The sequence below is a fragment of the Trachypithecus francoisi genome, unplaced genomic scaffold (genome assembly GCF_009764315.1).
Source record: "Trachypithecus francoisi isolate TF-2019V2 unplaced genomic scaffold, Tfra_2.0 Lachesis_group21, whole genome shotgun sequence".
Classification (NCBI taxonomy): domain Eukaryota; kingdom Metazoa; phylum Chordata; class Mammalia; order Primates; family Cercopithecidae; genus Trachypithecus; species Trachypithecus francoisi.
In genome coordinates, this window is record NW_022681467.1 from 32430530 (window position 1) to 32449440 (window position 18911).

General features: G+C 50.6%; 1 protein-coding gene across 1 annotated transcript in view; it reads right to left on the minus strand.

Moving 5' to 3' along the window:
* SOGA1 (suppressor of glucose, autophagy associated 1) overlaps positions 1-18911 on the minus strand; it is an 84790-nt gene that overhangs the window by 33562 nt on the left and 32317 nt on the right. The window contains exons 3-5 of the mRNA XM_033186335.1: positions 15928-16086; positions 3607-3669; positions 1318-2499 (exon numbers count right to left, since the gene is read on the minus strand). Of these exons, the coding sequence (XP_033042226.1) occupies positions 1318-2499; positions 3607-3669; positions 15928-16086 (1404 nt within the window). The remainder of the gene's footprint in view (positions 1-1317; positions 2500-3606; positions 3670-15927; positions 16087-18911) is intronic.

Below are 18911 nucleotides of genomic sequence, written 5' to 3' on the forward strand. Positions count from 1 at the left end.
AAGAAAGTGCTAAATCGCTCTCTTTCCCTGGAAATGAAAAGTTCCCTGCCATTGCTCTGAGGATGAAAATCAAATCTCCCCCATGCTCAGTGCAGTCCAGCTTCACGTTGTCTCTTCACTCAGCACCCTGGACACACCACGCTCCTTCTGCCTCTGATCTGAGCTGTGCCTTTGTACAGGCTATTTCCTCTGCTGAAAACACTGTTCCCCCAGCCATTCATCCCTCTGACCTCTGGTCAGATCAGAGGCCCTCCCTCAGCACAGGGTCTAGGTCAAGTTCCTTGTTCATAAAACCATGTACCTTTCCTTCAGATTCCTCTCTCAGTGTCTAATTGCACATTCACTGACATGATATTTTGGGTGACTCTGCCCCACTGGATGATAAGGGCCATGAGAGGGGGAATCATATCTGTTTTTGCTAATCATGACACCTTCAGCAGTAAGCACAAAAACTGTGTGAACAACAGACAAGCATCATAAATGAACAAACTGATACACTGTGTAAAAAATATAAGTTGTATAGTAACAATAGATATCAAACAATCTAGGTGGAAAAACAAATATATGATACATATGTAGACAATGATTTAGATGGGTAGGCAGCCAAGGATGAAATATTTTAGATCCACTTCACTAGACACACAAAAATACTGACCATTTAAAATGTGACTATCAGGCCATGCACAGTGGCTCACACCTATAGTCCTAGCACGTTGGGAGGCTGAGGCTGGTAGATCACTTGAGCTCAGGAGTTCAAGACCAGCCTGGGCAATATGGCGAGATCCCATCTCTACAAAAAAATTTTTAAATTATGGCCAGGCACAGTGGCTCACGCCTGTACTCCCAGAACTTTGGGAGGCAAAGGCGGGCCGATCACTTGAGGTCAGGAGTTCGAGACCAGCCTGGCCAACATGGTGAAACCCCATCTCTACTAAAAATACAAAAATTAGCCAGGTGTGATAGAGGGCGCCTGTAATCACGGCTACTTGGGAGGCTAAGGGAGTAGAATCGCTTGAACCTGGGAGTTGAAGGTTACAGTTAGCCGAAATTATGCCACTGCATTCCAGCCTGGGTGACTCCGTCTCAAAAAATAAAAAATAAAAATTAGCTGGGTGTGGTGGTGCTCACTTGTAGTCTCAGGTACTCAGGAGGGTGACGGGTGAGAATGGCTAGAGCCCAGGATATCAAGGCTGCAGTGAGCTGAGATTGCACCACTGCACTTCAGCCTGGCTAGCAGGGAGAGACCCTCTCTCAAGAAAAACAAAACAAAACAAAGGAAAAAAATAAATAATAGGATCTGTGCATGAGACACCTTACCTGAAAGTCTGAGCCAAGGTCTTTTGCCAGAAGAATCTCCTTGGAGAGCCCCTGGGAGCCCAAGGGGGGCAGTGATGAGAAGGACTCCTGCTGCTCCTTGACAGAGTCCCCGAGGACTGCGTCTGCCTTCCGGGTGAAGGCGTTCAGCTCCTGCTGCAGCACGCTCAGGCGCACCAGGATGGCATGGATGAGCTTGGTGTCCCTGGGGCCCTCGCTGTTGTCGGGGGCCTCGTGCAGCCGGAAGTCAGCACACTCATTGTCCAGACACAGTCGGAGGCTAGCTGAGAAGCCATTGGCATCAGCCACCAGGACATCGATGGCCTTACTGACCAGGGCAGCCTGCTCCCTCAGCCCAGGCAGCGCCTCGGCCTCCCTGGCTCTGCAGAGTCGGGCCGCATGGGACTCGTGTGTCTCGCCCAGGGGAGCAGGCACACACTGGGCAGAGTCCCCGGCCTCGGCGTCCGTCTCCAGCATGGGCCGCGTACTCTGGCAGGAGGCGAGGTCACAGCGCTGGAGGTTGGAGAGGAGCACGCGGTTCTCGTACTGCAGCTTCTTGACCTTGCCGCTGAGCTCGCCGATCTGCAGCTTGGCGGCCGCCAGCTCCTCCTGCGAAGGTTCGCTGAGCACGGAGCAACTGTCCTCCGACAGCGCCACGTCCAGCTCGTGCTCCGAGCGGAACTTGGCCAGCTCGTTCAGCAGCAGCTTGTTCTGGTCCTCAAGCTCAGCAGAAGAGCGCCGCAGCAGCTCAGCCTCCTCTTCCACGAACTGCAGGTGTCGCCGCAGCTCTGCCAAGCTCTCCCCGCACTCGCCGCCACCCAGCGCAGAGAAGGCCAGGCGTGCCTCAGGCCCCCCACAGCCACCTCCGTGATCCTTCATGTCGTCCATCTCAGCCCGCAGGCCTCGGTTCTCCACCTCCAGCTCCACGATGCGGCGGCTCAGCAGATTGGCTTCCTCCTCCACCAGCTTCAGGTGCACCTTCAGCTCGGTCTCCCGAGAGTGGGGGGCATCGGCCAGCTCCTCGGCTGACAGTGCGCTGTCCAGGTCCCCATAGAGCGACCGGTACTTCAGCAGCTCCTCCTTCATGCTGTCATTCTCCTTGGCAAGCTTAGTGAGCTTCTTGCACATGAGGGCCGACTCCTCCTTTGCAAAGTGCAGCTGGCATTTCAGGTCTGCACTGTCCTCCTGGGGCCACGGGGACAGACACAACCCAGGAAGGTTAGTGCTGAGAGGCTCAGTACCAGCCACGGCATTTTGGGGAGCACTAACTATGTGCTGGGAACACAGGGGTGAATCAGACACAGCCAGACCCTCAAGGAGGTAAGGGTCCGGGGGAGATGTAGAGGGGTAGACGTTGAAATGAGAGCAAGGATGGGGCGCCACACATAGCCTGGGAGTCCAGGAGCAGGTGACATATTGATGAGCAACTGCTGCTACTACAGCTTCATCAGTAAAATGCAGCAGTAACATTACCTCCCTCCCAGAGCCACAGAGGGGATTAAATGAGCTAAGGATGAAAAGGGCCTGGCATTCTGACAATCCCGTACCACTAGGAGCTAATGGTATGTGGCCTTTGCTGCATTTAGTAGTACTTTATCCAATCCTTCTAATGAACCCCCAAGACAGGGATAGATGGGGAATGGAGCCCAGAACTCAAAATGACTCACCCCAATCACATGGCAGTCAAGTGGCAGAGCCAAGATTCAAGCCTTGGTCTCCAACTGTAGACCTTTGGATTTGACTGTAGGGCTGCTTGCTAAGTTCCTGGCTGGGGTGGGGAGTGAGTATCTAAACATCTAAGAACCATGGGCTCAGGATGTGGTTTTGGGAAATAAAGTGGGCAGTGAAACTAAGAAAATGAGCAAGGGGGCTGGGCGCAGTGGCTCACAACTGTAATCCCAGCACTTTGGGAGGCCAAGGCAGCTGGATTGCTTGAGGCTAGGAGTTCGAGACCAGCCTGGCCAGCATGGTGAAACTCTGTCTCTACTAAAAATACAAAAATTAGCCAGGTGTGGTGGTGCACACCTGTAGTCCCAGCTACTTGGGAGGCTGAGGCATGAAAATCGCTTGAACCTGGGAGGTAGAGGTTGCAGTGAGCCGAGATTGTGCCACTGCACTGCAGCCTGGGCAAGAGAGTGAGACTCTGTCTCAAAAAAAAAAAAAAAAAGAAAGAAAAAAAGAAAAGAAAATGAGCAAGGGGAGGACAGGGCAGAATATGGGATCCCCAGGCCACTTAGAGTCAGGCTCAGGTCTTCAGAATAAAACCTTCCTACGGGGGCTGCTGGGAATTACCTGCACTGAAGGCTTCTTATCGGCCTTCCCCAGGGAGCGGGTTCCTCTTTTCTTCAAGGAATGCTGAAGGGAGAATTAAAAAAAAAAAAAGTCAGGACTGAGAGCTCACAGGGTGATGCACATGCAGATAGCTGTCACAGTGCCCAGGGTCCAGGGAGGGCCCCAGTCCCCAGGCCACCCCAACCTGACGGCACTGACTGTTGAGTAAGAGGAGCCCTCCAGATCACCCAGTGAGCAGCAATGGTAGACAGGCCAGAAACACTGGAGATGATTCTGAAAACACCGGCTCAGGGCTCCTCCCCTGTAGCCCATTCCCATGTGTGACTCAGTTGGCCTCGGCTAAGACTTGGAAAGCTGTGTTTCTGTTCTTGCTTGTCTTTCATCAAAGGATTTCCTGAGCACCTATCATGCGCCAGGTAGGTAGGTGTACAGAACACAGCAGTGAACCAGGGAGGATGTTGTGGTGCTTTGCCCAGATTCCGCTTCGGAACTGAGACACTCATTGCCAGAGCTGAGACCTCAAAGCTGAGTACCCCTCCCAGCGGCAGCCATTGGTTGAGGGGAACCACCTTGTCCAAGGGCAGGTGCCATCCGTGGATGGAGCCCACATCCAGGGACGGGTCCATGACCTCTTGCCTCAGCTCTACAGGGAGGGCCATCCTAGCTCCAGAGCTCCCCCATGGGATCTACTGGGATCACTGGCGTAATTCAGCTTCCAGCTCTGCCTCACTCCATGTGGTGTTGTTCCCAAAGAGACTCTTCCATAAAGCTCAGTAGGCAAATCTCCACCTCAGAGAAAATCCTGTCCTCGTGAAACTGACATCTAGTGGGAACTTTAATTTAGAATGAATACTAATGGATAAAATGAATATGAGGGCTGGATATGGTAGCTCATACCTGTAATCCAACACTTTGGGAGGCTAAGACAGGAGGATTGCCTGAGGCCAAGAGTTCGAGACCAGCCTGGGCAACATAGCAAGACCCTGTCTCAAAAAACAAATCCAGAAGCTGGCCAGGCATAGTGACTCCTGCCTGTAATCCCAGTACTTTGGGAGGCTGAGGTGAGAGGATTGCTTGCGTTGAGGAGTTTGAGACCAGCCTGGGCAACACAGCAGGACTCTGCCTCAAAAAAATAAGATGTTTAAAATCCAGAAGCAATAGAGGAAAATATAAATACATTTGATTACACAAGCAAATTCTGCATGGAAATAAAAACACCCTAAGAAAAGTAAAAACATAAATGACAAACTCTGAAAAAATATCTGTAATGTATAACACCAACAAAGGGTTGATATCCTAAATATGGAAAGAGTTTCACAAACAGAGCATTAAAAAGGTCACCAGACCTGTAGGAAAATAGGCTAGAGATACGAAAAACAGTTCACAGGAAAAGAAAGGCAAATGAATCATGGCACACGAAGATATCAAGGCACAAGAAGATATCCAACCCCGCTCCTGTTAGATAAATGCAAATTAAAATTACACTGAGATACCGTTTCTCACCTATCAGACTGGCAAAAATCCAAATATCTGACGACATATTCTATTGCTGAAGCTATGGAGAAACAAAAAGGTTCATAAATTGTTGGCAAGAATGCCAAATGGCACAAGCCCTACAGAGGGAATTGGAGGAAATGTTACAATAACAATTACTGAAGTTTCTCAATGTTTAAAGAAGTCATTCAATTAGATGCACGATTCTATTGAGCACTTCCTCCCAAGAGAGGAGGGGTGATTCATGGTGGTGGTGTATGTATAAAACCATGCTTACAGGTTGTTTTGACTTTTCAAGGTGGGCTGGTATATTTCTGAAAATGGCCCCAGGTGATTTGGATACACGCTTGCTCCCATGCCCGCCTCTCACACCCCATCCCTGAAAGTGACAGCCACTAATCTAATCCGAGTCCCATTTTTCTGAAACCAAGAGAGAGGGGCAGGGACTTGTCCAAGGTCTCACAGCACACCCACAGCTCACCTGGGACCAGTTCTTGACATAGCTCTTAATCAAATTCCAAAGAGTTGGTAGGAAAAAATGTGCCTTCGCTGATGAGGGCCAGAGTATAGCTAGCACAGTGGTTCTCAACCTGGTACACATGAGAATTACTTAAAAAAAAAAAAAAAAACTCGTGGTCTAGGGTAGGCCTGAGACGTCAGTATTTTTAAATGCTTTCAGGTAATTCTGAAATGCAGGTCGGATCCACTGTGACAGGCAAGGAGAGCTCCAGATGGACCCTTAAGTACAGAGTATCTGAGAGCCCAGTCAAATCCTAAAGAGACCTTTTGAAATGCAAATGAGGCAGGAAGGCAGAGGCTGATATTTCAGACGCTGGGTGCCAAGAACCAGGAGCCAGTATTTGAGAAGTGCTGACCTGGGAGCTTTCAAAAGCTGGAAGGGAAGAGGAGGAAACAGGGCTATGGGTCAGAAAACGAGTCCTTCCACAAGAGCCAGGAGGCAGCAGACAAGTGCAGCCAGTGGGGCCCTGGACAGGGCACACAGAAGCAGACCCCGTGCAGAGTGCAAGGTGGGGGCTCTGGGCTCAGACCATCAGGCTGTGGAACGATCTGGGCCCGCCTATTATAAGCTGAGTGGGAAGGGCTGTGGCCTCAGCTGGGAGTTGAACCCTGGGGCCCTTGCGACCCTGAGTTTATGATCCCTGGGTGAACCCTTTCCTCTCCCTGAAATTCCATTTTCTCATTTATAACATTGGACCATGGATTAGGTGACCAGAGCCCCGCCAAGGACCACAGACTCCCTGGAGGAAGGAAGTGAAGTGACAGAGAGGAGAACCAGGGGTCTCCACAGGTACCAAGGGGTCAGGCATCACATGTGAATGAATGAGATCACCTAAAAGCCATTCAAAGGACTGAGCGATCATGAGATTCACTGACATGGGAAAGTCTCCCAGACACTCTGTTAAGGGAAAGAAGTAACCAGCAAAACAAAACCTATAACCCAAATATGTCCACTAACTTTAGAATGGATAAAAAAAAATGTGGTCTATCCACACAACATAATATTTACTCAGCCATAGAAAGAAGAAAGAGGCTGGGTGCAGTGGCTCACGCCTGTAATCCCAGCACTTTGGGAGGCTGAGGCGGGCGGATCACCTGAGATCAGGAGTTCGAGACTAGCAACATGCAGAAACCCTGTCTCTACGAAAAATACAAAATCAGCCAGGCGTGGTGGCACATGCCTGTAATCACAGCTACTTGGGAGGCGGAGGTTGCAGTGAGCCGAGAGCGTGCCATTGCACTCCAGCCTGGGCAACAAGAATGAAACTCCGTTTCAAAAAAAGAAAGAAAAGAAAGAAAACAAAGAAAGAAAAGAAAGAAAGGAAGAAAGAAATGGCTGGGTGTGGTGGCTCACGCCTGTAATTCCAGCACTTGTGGAGGCGGATGCGGGTGGATCACCTGAGGCCAGGAGTTTGAGACCAGCCTGGCCAACATAGTGAAAATGCATCTCTACTAAAAATACAAAAAATTAGCCGGAAGTGGTGACAGGCACCTGTAATCCCAGCTACTAGGGAAACTGAGGCAGGAGACTTGGTTGAACCCGTGAGGCAGTGGTTGCAGTGAGCTGAGATCATACCACTGCACTCCAGCCTGGGCAACAGAGCAAGACTGTCTCAAAAAAAAGAGTTTCAAAATCTATAGAAACCTGCATTGTATGAGACTAGAGAAAGGCCTGGAAAGATACAAAGCAAACTGCTGATGCTGGGTCCGGCTGAGGAGTCGAACTGAAGGCTTTCTTCTTTAATGTAAGGGTTTTATTATTTCTATTATTTTTGAATAGATAACAAAGTCACATGGTTCAACATTCAAAAAGTACATAAAAGAATATAGTGAACCCAGTCACCCAGTTATCCTGCCCAAGGCAACCAATGTAACTAGAGCGCTGCAGCTTGTCCTTAGAGGTATGCTAGGTATGCATCTGTGTGTTTTTCTAATGATATTTTTGCTTCACTGAGTTTGTATTACTTTTTTAGATTTAAAAAAAATGCATATTCTGGCCAGACGCGGTGGCTCACGCCTATAATCCCAGCACTTTGGGAGGCTGAGGCGGGTGGATCACCTGAAGTCGGGAGTTCAAGACCAGCCTAACCAACATGGAGAAACCCTGTCTCTACTAAAAATACAAAAAAAAAATTAGTGGTGCATGCCTGTAATCCCAGCTACTTGGGAGGCTGAGGCAGGAGAATCACTTGAACCCAGGAGGCAGAGGTGGCAGTGAGCTGAGATCGCGCCATTGCACTCTAGCCTGGGCAACAAGAGCGAAACTCCGTCTCAAAAACAAAAATAAAAACAAAAACAAAACAAACAAAATGCATATTCTTAGCTGGGTGTTGTGGCACGTGCCTGTAGTCCTAGCTACTTGGGAGGCTGAAGTGGAAGAATCACTTAAGCCTGGGAGGCAGAGGTTACACTGAGCCAGGATCACATCCCTGCACTCCAGCCTGGGCAATAGAGCCAGACCTTGTCTCCAAAAAAGAAAAAAAGCATATTCACATTTACATTTAAATACACATATATGTATACATAGAAAAACTTATTGGAAGTATATGCACCTCCCCATCCACACAGAAATTCCCTATGGCTTATCTGAATCTTCTAATCTTTTTCTGCTTGCTAAGTATGTACTACTATCTATCGGGGGGGAGGGAAAAGTCATTATAAAAGTCTTTTAAAATATACTTTCCCCAAGAAGTCACCAAACACCTTTCTAGCAGGCAGAGAAAAGGTGTGAATGAGCTGAGTGGCTTGAATCTCACCAGAAAGCAGGGCAGTGGGCAGAGGAGACGAGTTCCACCCTTTTCTGGTGGGACCTGACACTTCCTCCACCTTACCTAAGCCATGTGGGTTCCCACACAGCCCTGCCATTCTGGAGGGAAACAAGGCGGGCTCAGAGTGCACAAAGACCTTCCTCCCCTCTGCAGGGCAGTAGCTGGCCAGGCGGCTGGGGGGCTGCCACCCCTGAAGAAAGCCAGGGCCTGTCAGAGCCCCTTTGTGGAGCCCCCAGGGATGAAGTCAGTCTCTGCCCAAGAGGCAGATGTTCTGGCTCTGGGCCTTGAGAGGGTGGGACAGGGCAGGGTGGTGCCTGGACACCAGCAGGAATGCAGTCGCAAGGCCCGGGGACATGCCCAGCCCTGAGGACAAACTGTGGCCTGGCATGCAACAGGGGCTTCCCCACTCGCCAGCAACTCATAAGGCTGTCTTTGAGCAGCCAGGGTGGTGCCTCCAAGCATCCCTGGTCTACAGGCTTCTAGGAGAAGCCTGAGCTATGTTCTCCCTTGTCTTTCCTTCAGCCCAGGAGAGAGCTGCCTGAGCACGGCTCTGGAGGGGCCTCTGCACTCAAACACCTTCCTGCCCCACTCTGGCCAAGAAACAAAGGCCAACCTTCCAAGGAACAAAATGAACCTTCTGCCAAAACAGCGGGGCAGATTTTCACCAAATCTGGAGGAGATGTTTGGAAAGGTCTCACTGAAAGCATAGACTGTGCTTCAGGTACAAAATTTACTCTTGATTCTTTTTTTTTTTTTTGAGACAGGGTCTCACTCTGTCACCCAGGCTGGAGTACAGTGGCATGATCTCGGCTCACTGCAACCTCTGTCTCCCAGGTTCAAGCAATTGTCATGCCTCAGCCTCCTGACCAGCTGAGACTACAGGCATGCACCAACCACATCTGGCTACTTTTTTGTATTTTTTGTAGGAACTGGATGTCACCATGTTGCCCAGGCTGGTCTCAAACTCCTGAACCCAAGTGATCCACCTGCCTCGACCTCCCAAAGCGTTGGGATTACAGATAAAAGCCACTGTGCCTGGCCTACTCTAGATTCTAGAAGGAAACCAGGGTTGGGGGTGCACCTCAAAGATTTAGGCTCATTCTTCCTCCAGAGTGGCTGAAATGGCCACAGAGAGAGGCCATGTGACTCTTGGTTAGGGAGAGATCATTTGGGGAAGAAAACAAAGAGTGGTTTAAACATTGGCCCCAAATCAAATGTCACAAGGACAGATGGAGCCAACTGCACGTGAAGATTGGCAACGTAGCTGCTCTTTTCCTGGGCAACTGGCAGCTCTAGACAGAGAGCTCCTTGCCAGAGGCAGCAGAAATGTATTTATTTAACTAAGGCAAATGCTTCTCCAGACCCGCAGCCCTCACGGTGGTTGTGGCAGTAACGAAAATAATAAGTCCTTAGTCTGTGTTAAGCACTTTACTTGCTTGTCTTGTTTAATTTTCACAAACACCTCTGAGAAGTAGGGATAATATTCCAATTTTATAAATAAACAAACTGGGTTGGGTACGATGGCTCATGCCTGTAATCCCAGAACTTTGGGAAGCCGAGGCGGGCAGATCACTTGAGTCCAGGAGTTTGAGATCAGCCTGGGCAACATAGCGAGAGACCCCATCTCTTTAAAAATTACAAAATTAGCCAGGTGTGGTGGCGTGCACCTGTAGTCCCAGCAACTTGGGATGGTGAGGCGGGAGGATCTCTTGAGCCCGGAAGTGTGAGGCTGCAACAAGCCATGATCGTGCCACTACACTCTAGCCTGAGTGACACAGCAAGACTCTTGTCTCCCCCAATAATAATAATAAAATAAATAAACAAACTAAGCACTAGAGCAGTTATATCATTTCCCCAAAGGTTACAGTCACTTGCGAGTAAGTGCCAAAGCCGGAAAAAAGGTAGAACCGGGCTTTGAACTATCAGCCCCTTCCTAGCCCACCAGGTAGGAAATCTGGATGAGAAGGCTGTGCCAGGGAGGGAAGCAGTCACTGGAGTGGGCAGCCTCTTCCAGGATTCTGAAGACACAACAGGGTCCTAGGAAAGCAAGCGTGGGGCAAGGAGTGTAGGAGCAACACCAGAAAAGTCAGTGTGAGTTTGGGAGAGGTAGAGTCCTGGGTTTGAATCCCATCTTTGTCTTTCCCCAGTCGAGTCTACATCCTGCGGTTCTACTCCCTGGATCTACACAAGAGAACACACACAGAATCTCAGAAATGCGCACATGAATGTTCCCAGCAGCATTATTCATAGTAGCCAAAACAACCCAGATAAATGGACAAATCTAATGTGGTTATATACCCACACAATGGATGATTACTCAGCCATAAAGAGGAATGAGGTCCTGCTACATTCTTCAACATGGATGGATAAACCTTGAAAACCTGATGCTAAGTAAAAGAAGCCAGTCACCAAAGACTCCATTTGGATGAAGCATCCAGAACAGGCAAATCCAGAGACACAAAGCGGACGAGTGGTTGTGGGGGCAAGAGGGAAAGGGGGAGTGGGGACTGACTGTTCACAGGCATGAGGTTACTTTTTGGGGCCATGGAAATGTTCTGGAATTAGATAAAAGTGACGCTACACAACATCATGAATATAATAAAAATCACTGAATTGTACACTTTTTTGTTTTTATTTTTATTATTATTTTTTCAGACAAGGTCTCGCTCTGTCACCCAGACTGGAGTACACTGGCGTGATCTCGGCTCACTGAAACCTCCGTTTCCCAAGCTCAAGTAATTCTCCCACCTCAGCCTCTTGAGTAGCTGGAACCACAGGCTTGTGCCAAATGTCCAGCTAATTTTTAAAATTTTTGTAGAGATGGGGGTCTTACTATATTGCCCAGGCTGGTCTCAAACTCCTGGGCTCAAGCAATCGTCCTGCCTCGGCCTCCCAAAGTGCTATGCCTGGTCTGAATTGTACACTTTTTTTTTTTTTTTTTTTTGAGACAGAGTCTCGCTATGTCGCCCAGGCTGGAGTGCAGTGGCCGGATCTCAGCTCACTGCAAGCTCCGCCTCCCGGGTTTACGCCATTCTCCTGCCTCAGCCTCCCGAGTAGCTGGGACTACAAGCGCCCGCCACCTCGCCCGGCTACTTTTTTATATTTTTTAGTCGAGACGGGGTTTCACCGGGTTAGCCAGGATGGTCTCGATCTCCTGACCTTGTGATCCGCCCGCCTCGGCCTCCCAAAGTGCTGGGATTACAGGCTTGAGCCACCGCGCCCGGCCTTTTTTTTTTTTTATTTTTTTGAGACAGAGTTTTGCTCTGTTGCCCAGGCTAGAGTGCAATGATGGGATGTCGGCTCACTGCAACCTCCAGCTCCCCGGTTCAAGCAATTCTCCTCCTATCTCAACCTCCCAGGTAGCTGGGATTACAGGCGCCCACCACCAAACCCGTCTAATTTTTGTATTTTTAGTAGAGATGGGGTTTCATCATGTTGGTCAGGCTGGTCTCGAACTCCTGACCTCAGGTGATCCACCCACCTCAGCCTCCCAAAGTGCTGGGATTATAGTCGTGAGCCACCGCGCCCAGCCTGAACTGTGTACTTTTAAATGGTGAATTGTATGATACGGGAATTAAATCATGATTTTAAAATTGCCAACAAACAGTGGCACCTATAAAATAAGACAACCACACCGTGTCCATGGGAAGGTGCTTGGAGGGTTAAATGTGCTGGTGTGGTCAAGACTTGTGCGGTGCCTGGCACAGAGTGAAGGCTCAGACACAGCAGCTATACCATAATAAATCACGTCAACACTCGTATTGGCTTTCTGCCTAAAACACAAGGAGGGGTGTGACACTGGAAGAGGGGTAGCTGGGCAACAGTGCCACTGCAGCCCTTGGCCAGTGCCTGCCACCTCCCTTCTCTCTAGCAGAGAGCTGTCTCCATGGCAACCACATCAGCTCAGGCCAGAGGCTCCTGTTCCCAGCCAGGTGACAGCACCGCCTCGGCAGCCTGTCAGGATGGCAACGGCAGATCGTGATGATGGGACTGAGGCTCTGGCAGAAGAATTGCTCAGGGACCCTCGTCTCCATAGAAACCATGTCAGAAAAGAGAGGGAGGAGGGAGAGGATAAACAGCAAATAATAAACACAGGCTCCCGCCTTCTGCGCACAAGCCTGGGACACCACAGGGCACGTGAGGAGAGCTAGACCAGCCTCACTGACAGCAGCCGCAGAGGGATGTGAGCCAGTGTTTCTTGAGCACCTACTCTGTACCAGGCACCACAAAGAGCTCTTTACAAGTCTAACTTCTTTTAAAATTTCACAAATAAATTCCAAATACTTTCTTTTCTTTTTTTGAGATGGAGTCTCGCTCCGTCGCCCAGGCTGGAGTGCAGGGGCGCAATCTCGGCTCACTGCAAGCTCCGCCTCCCAGGTTCACACCATTCTCCTGCCTCAGCCTCCTGAGTAGCTGGGACTACAGGCGCCCGCCACCATGTCTGACTAATTTTTTTGTATTTTTAGTAGAGACGGGGTTTCACCATGTTAGCCAGGATGGTCTTGATCTCCTGATCTCATGATCCGCCGGCCTCGGCCTCCCAAAGTGCTGGTCTTTTCTGTTCTGTTCTGTTTTCCTCCCTCTCCCTCTCCCTCTCGATGCAGGGTCTCACTCTATAGCCCAGGCTAGAGTCCAGGGGTGCCACCATAGCTTACTGAAGCCTCAACCTCTTGGGCTCAAGCAATCCTCCCACCTCAACCTCCCTAGTAGCTGGGACTACAGGCATGCACCACCATGCCTGGCTAAATTTTGCATTTTTTATAGAGATGCGTTTTGCCACGTTGCTCAGGTTGATCTTGAACTCCTGGCCCCAACCAATCTGCCCACCTCTGCCTCCCAGAAGGCTGAGATTACAAGCATGAGCCATCATACCCAGCTTCATTCCTTCGTAAGGTTGAAGAGTTTTCCATTACACATGTACACTACACTATGTTCATCCATTCATCCGTTGATGAACATTTGGGTTGCTCCTATCTTCTGGCTATTGTGAGTTATGCTCCTCTGAACACGGATGTGTAAATATCTCTTTTTTTTTTTTTTTTTTTTTTTTTGAGGCGGAGTCTCACTCTGTCGCCCGGACTGGAGTGCAGTGGCCAGATCTCAGCTCACTGCAAGCTCCGCCTCCCGGGTTTACGCCATTCTCCTGCCTCAGCCTCCTGAGTAGCTGGGACTACAGGCGCCCGCCACCTCGCCCGGCTAGTTTTTGTATTTTTAGTAGAGACGGGGTTTCACCGTGTTAGCCAGGATGGTCTCGATCTCCTGACCTCGTGATCCACCCGTCTCGGCCTCCCAAAGTGCTGGGATTACAGGCTTGAGCCACCGCGCCCGGCCAGTAAATATCTCTTTGAGTCTCCGCTTTCAATTCTTTTGGGGATATACCTAGAAGTGAGAATGCTGGATCATATGATTGTTCTGTTTAATTTTTGAGGAACTGCCATACCATCTTATTCTTTTAAATTTCTTCATAGTATTCCATAGTTACATAATCTTATTAATGATCCTAAACAACCTCATAGGCTACATACAGTTATCACCCTGTTTCGTTTATTTATTTATTTGAGACGGAGTTTCGCTTTTGTCACCCAGGCTGGAATGAGTGCAATGGCGTGATCTCAGCTCACTGCAACCACCACCTCCCGGGTTCAAGAGATTCTCCTACCTCAGCCTCCCAAGTACCTGGGATTACAGGTGCCCGCCACCACGCCCAGCTAAATTTTTTATTTTTTTGTATTTTTAGTAGACACAGGATTTTGCCATGTTGGCTAGGCTGGTCTCGAACTCCTGACCTCAGGTGATCCACCCATCTCGGCCTCCCAAAGTGCTGGGATTACAGGCGTGAGCTACTGTGACTGGACCCCTTTTATTTATTTTTTTTGAGACAGGATCTCACTCTGTCTCCCAGGCTGGAGTGCAGTGGTACAATCTCACCTCACTACAGCCTCCACCTCTTAAGTAGCTGGGACTACAGGCAGGCACCACCAAGCCTGCCTAATTTTTGCATTCTTTATAGAGACAGGGTTTTGCTATGTTGCCCAGGCTGGTCTTGAACTCTTAGGCTCAAGAGATCTGCCCACCTTGGCCTTCCAAAGTGCTGGGATTATAGGTGTGAGCACCATGCAGGCTTTGCTTGTTTGTTTGCTTATCCTGATGTCACAGATAAAGAAACTGAGACTTAGAGAAGGGAAGTGGCTTCAGGGTTCCAGCCACATCTCTGCTAAGTACAGGCTGGGTGAACTCAGGCAAGTTGTCCCTCCTGGAGCCTCAGTTTCATCACTTGTACTGTGACCTTAAGATGCTTTCAGAAATTGTCTCCCCTTTTCACTATCAAGGGTAGCAGCAGCAAGACGGTGTGAAGAGGGTGCTCTGTGTTATGGGCCAGGCAGTGGGAGCTGGCAGCTGAATGAAGGGAGGGGGCTAGCCACCCTTAGCAGCAAACACCTCCTCTCCCTGCACACTGAGAGGGTATGGCACATCACACCAACACGCCCAGTGGGAAGGATGGCTGGAGGAATGTTCTGGCCTCAGGCTGTGGTGTCTCAGTCCAGGGACACTGGCAGGCTCGCCCTTGGGGGAGGAAGGCAGGCAGCGCCTGCAGCGAGGAGTGTGCCCTGGAAGAATGCACGATCCTCATACCTCATCAGCAGGCAGAGAGCTAAGGCCTGGCTCTGCCTCTAGGGCCAGAAGCCACCCCAGACCATTTGGAACACAGACCCCTGGAATGGGGGGATTCCAGCCTTTAAGGGACACCTAGGTTGATGGTTTCTAGTTGGCATTCTGCAGAACCCCCTCAGCCCTGCATGACCTTGAGGTCATCCCTCCCTCTCTCAGGGGCTGTTTGCTCATCCATAAAATGGGCATGACTGCAACCTTGTTAGCATGAAAATGTTTGAGATAAACTGTCAAGCAGGGCGCATAACACACTGTATACCCAACACACAACAGGAGGAGGAGGTCTGCCAGGGGGAGGAACTGGCATGAACAAAGACAGACAGGATTGTGTCTCAGGGTCACATTGAGGAAGCACCAGTACCCCAGAGACACCGGCCTGAGACCCAGCCCCCGCACTGACTTCACACCAAATGGCAGACCTGGCAGTCTCCTGCAGCCACTCCACACGTGCGTTATTCCTGTTGGTCCTCACAATGACTCAGGGCACCACTGCCCCATTTTACAGGTAAGGAAACCGAGGCACAGAGGGCTTAGCCCCATGCCTGACATTGCTGCATGTTTTCTCAGTGAATCCTCCCACAGTGGCTGTGGTTCTTTGATGAATGACTCTCTCTCATTACCCTGTGAGCTCCCTGAGGACAGGAACTGGGTGTATTTTGTTCACCATAGTAACCTTAGTGTCCAGCACACAATTTACACAGTAGGTGCTCAGGAAATGCATGCTGGAGGAATGAACGAATAAACGACCTTGCCAGGGAGGCATAAGCTGCCCATTTCCCACAAGTGGGGGCTCGCAGAGACACTGGCTTGTGGGGGCTTGCATACGCCCGCCTGCCCTAGGTTGGCCCTGCTGGATGCACGAAGTCCTCACCTCTCTCGGTCGCTCCAGCTCCGTCTGCAGCACCTGCTTAGCCAGCTCAGTCTCGATGAGCCGCTGACGAAGTTCTTCGTTCTCCTCCTCCAGCCGCGCCCGTTTCTTCTCCACCACCTCGAGTTCCTTATGCAGCCGCATGGAGATGTCCTTAGAGACCTGTGCAGGGGTGGGAGAGAGAAGGCTGTGAGGAGGCTGAGGAGAGCCCCCACTGCAAGTCCCATTGACCACCTGACATTCACAGCAGGGCAACCCCAGAGACAGGCAGGTTCCTATCGCATCACTGCCACGCTGCAGAAGAGCAAACTGAGGCACAAAGAGACCAAGAAACTCATGAAGGAAGCAGCAGAACCAAAACCCAAACCTAGGTACCACAAGCTCCCAGTGTCTGTATCACAGCACAGCCCCAGAAAGCTAGGAAGACCCTATTCTCAGGAATGCCTTTTCATTTACCTGGGCCTTTTTTTTTTTTTTTGAGACAGGGTCTCACTATGTCTTCCAGGTTGGAGTGTTGTGGCGCAATGATGTCTCACTGCAGGCTTGAACTCCAGGGTTCAAGCAATCCTCTCACCTCAGCCTCCCGAATAGCTAGGACTACAGGTATGCATAACCACACTTGGCTAATTTTTGCATTTTTTTGTAGAAACGGGGTCTCAGCCGGGCATGGTGGCTCACAACTGTAATCCCAGCACTTTGGGAGGTCGAGGCAGGTGGATCACCTGAGGTCAGGAGTTCGAGGTCAGACTGGCCAACATGGTGAAACCCCATCTCTACTAAAAATACAAAAAATTAGCCAGGCGTGGTGGCAGGTGCCTGTAATCCCAGCACTTTGGGAGGCTGAAGCAGGAGAATTGCTTGAACCAGGGAGGCAGAGGCTGCAGTGAGCCGAAATCATGCCACCGCACTCCAGCCTGGGCAACAAGAGTAAAACTCTGTCTCTAAATAAATAAATAAAAAGAAACAGGGTGTCACTATGTGGTCCAGGAGAATCTTCAACTTCTGGCCTCAAGGGATCCTCCTGCCTCAGCCTCCTGAGTAGCTGAGATTATAGGCATTAGCTACCGTACCTGGCTACCTGGGCTCTTCACACTTCCAAAGCCTCTCCCAGCCACCTCTTACCCAGTCCTCACAAAAGCCTGTAGGAGGGCCAGAAGCTTTTCTTAAAGGGAGAAGACTGAGGAGCCGGGTACAGTAGTAGCTCACACCTGTAATCCCAACACTTTGAGGGGCTGGACACGGTAGCTCACACTTGTAATCCCACACTTTGAGAGGCCTGAGACAGGAGGATTGCTTGAGCCCAGGAATTCGAGATCTGCCTGGGGAACATAGCAAGACCCCACCTCTACAAAAAACCCAAAAGTTAGCTTGGCATGGTGGCACACACCTACAGGCCCAGCTACTCAGGAAGCCAAGATGGAAGAATCACTTGGGCCCTGGAGTTCAAGGTTGCAGCGATCTATGATTGTGCCACTGCATTCTAGCCTGGGCAACAGAGCGAGACCCTATCTCCTTTTTTTTTTTTTGAGACGGAGTCTCGCTCTGTCGCCCAAGCTGGAGTGCAATGGCCGGATCTCAGCTCACTGCAAGCTCCGCCTCCCGGGTTCACGCCATTCTCGTGCCTCAGCCTCCCGAGTAGCTGGGACTACAGGCGCCCGCCACCTCGCCCGGCTAGTTTTTTGTACTTTTTAGTAGAGACGGGGTTTCACTGTGTTAGCCAGGATGGTCTCGATCTCCTGACCTTGTGATCCGCCCGCCTCGGCCTCCCAAAGTGCTGGGATTACAGGCTTGAGCTACCGCGCCCGGCCAGACCCTATCTCCTAAACACAAAACAAAACAGAGAGGGGATTAAGCTGCAGTGGAAACCCAGAGCAAGATGGGCCCCAGACCACTGAATCCCATCTCTGCCAGTGACCAGCCTGTAGTCCTGGGCAAGTCAATTTCCCTCTCTGCACCTCAGTCTCCTCAACTATAAAGTGAACACAGTAATAACAGGATCAAACTTACAAGCCTGACAGGATAATTGAACCAGGTACTGCACAAAAGCCTTGGCCTGGGGCCTGCACAGTGAGTTCTGGGTGACTGGTGGCTGCTGCTCCAAGGAGCTGAAGCCCAGAGAAGGGCATGATGGCTGGAGGTCACAGTGTGACCCTGAGACCTGTATCTAGTTGTCTGGGATGTAGAACAGGCCCGAAATGACAAAGGGCAGGCAGATGTCCAAGTCATCCCTACAGAAAGAAGATAGAGGAGCTGCAATCTCTGATCCTGGTCCAGGACTCTGTAGCAACAGCACCCCATTCCTGGCAGACACCCTCTGTTCTGTTCCCTGCTGGCTGGTTGAGGGAGGTCAGGAAAGGAGGCCTGCAGGGATGACGATGGAAGGCTCTTCTGAGCTGGGAAATTGCAACCAGACTTCATCACTGTGTAGGCTGGGAACTACTGTTTGGTGAAGACTTACTGCATGCCAAACTCACCCATCTTCACCCCAATCTTACCCCCATTTTACAAGGAAACTGGAGCTCAGAGCAGAAGTGACTCGCTCAGTGTCATGCAAAGCCAGTGTGGGCTGAGCTGGGCTGGAAGCCCCAGGGATTTGGCTGAGGGGCCGGTATTGCCCAGGGTCTCCCAGAGGTGCCTGGGTTTCTCTAGCAGGAACTCCATGTGGGGCAGAGAGCCCAGCGCCCTGTGCCTGCTGGTCTCGGAAATGACTGTGGTGCCTCCTCCCTGCCGGAAGGGAAGAGGGCCCTCCCTGGCTCTGTCTTCTGCCTGGGCCCAAGCCCAGCTCGGCACAGACCCCTTGGCAGTGTATGAGGCAGGCCAGGAAAAACAACGACCGAAAGGAAACCAGGCATGGCCTCTCCCTCCCTCCACTGCCACTGCCTCTTTCTGCCCCTGAGGATCTCGTAGGACAGCCAGGAGCGGGACCATGAGGCTCCTCCCACAGCCTCTCTGGGCACCAGATCTTCCTCATCCATAAGTGGGGAGAA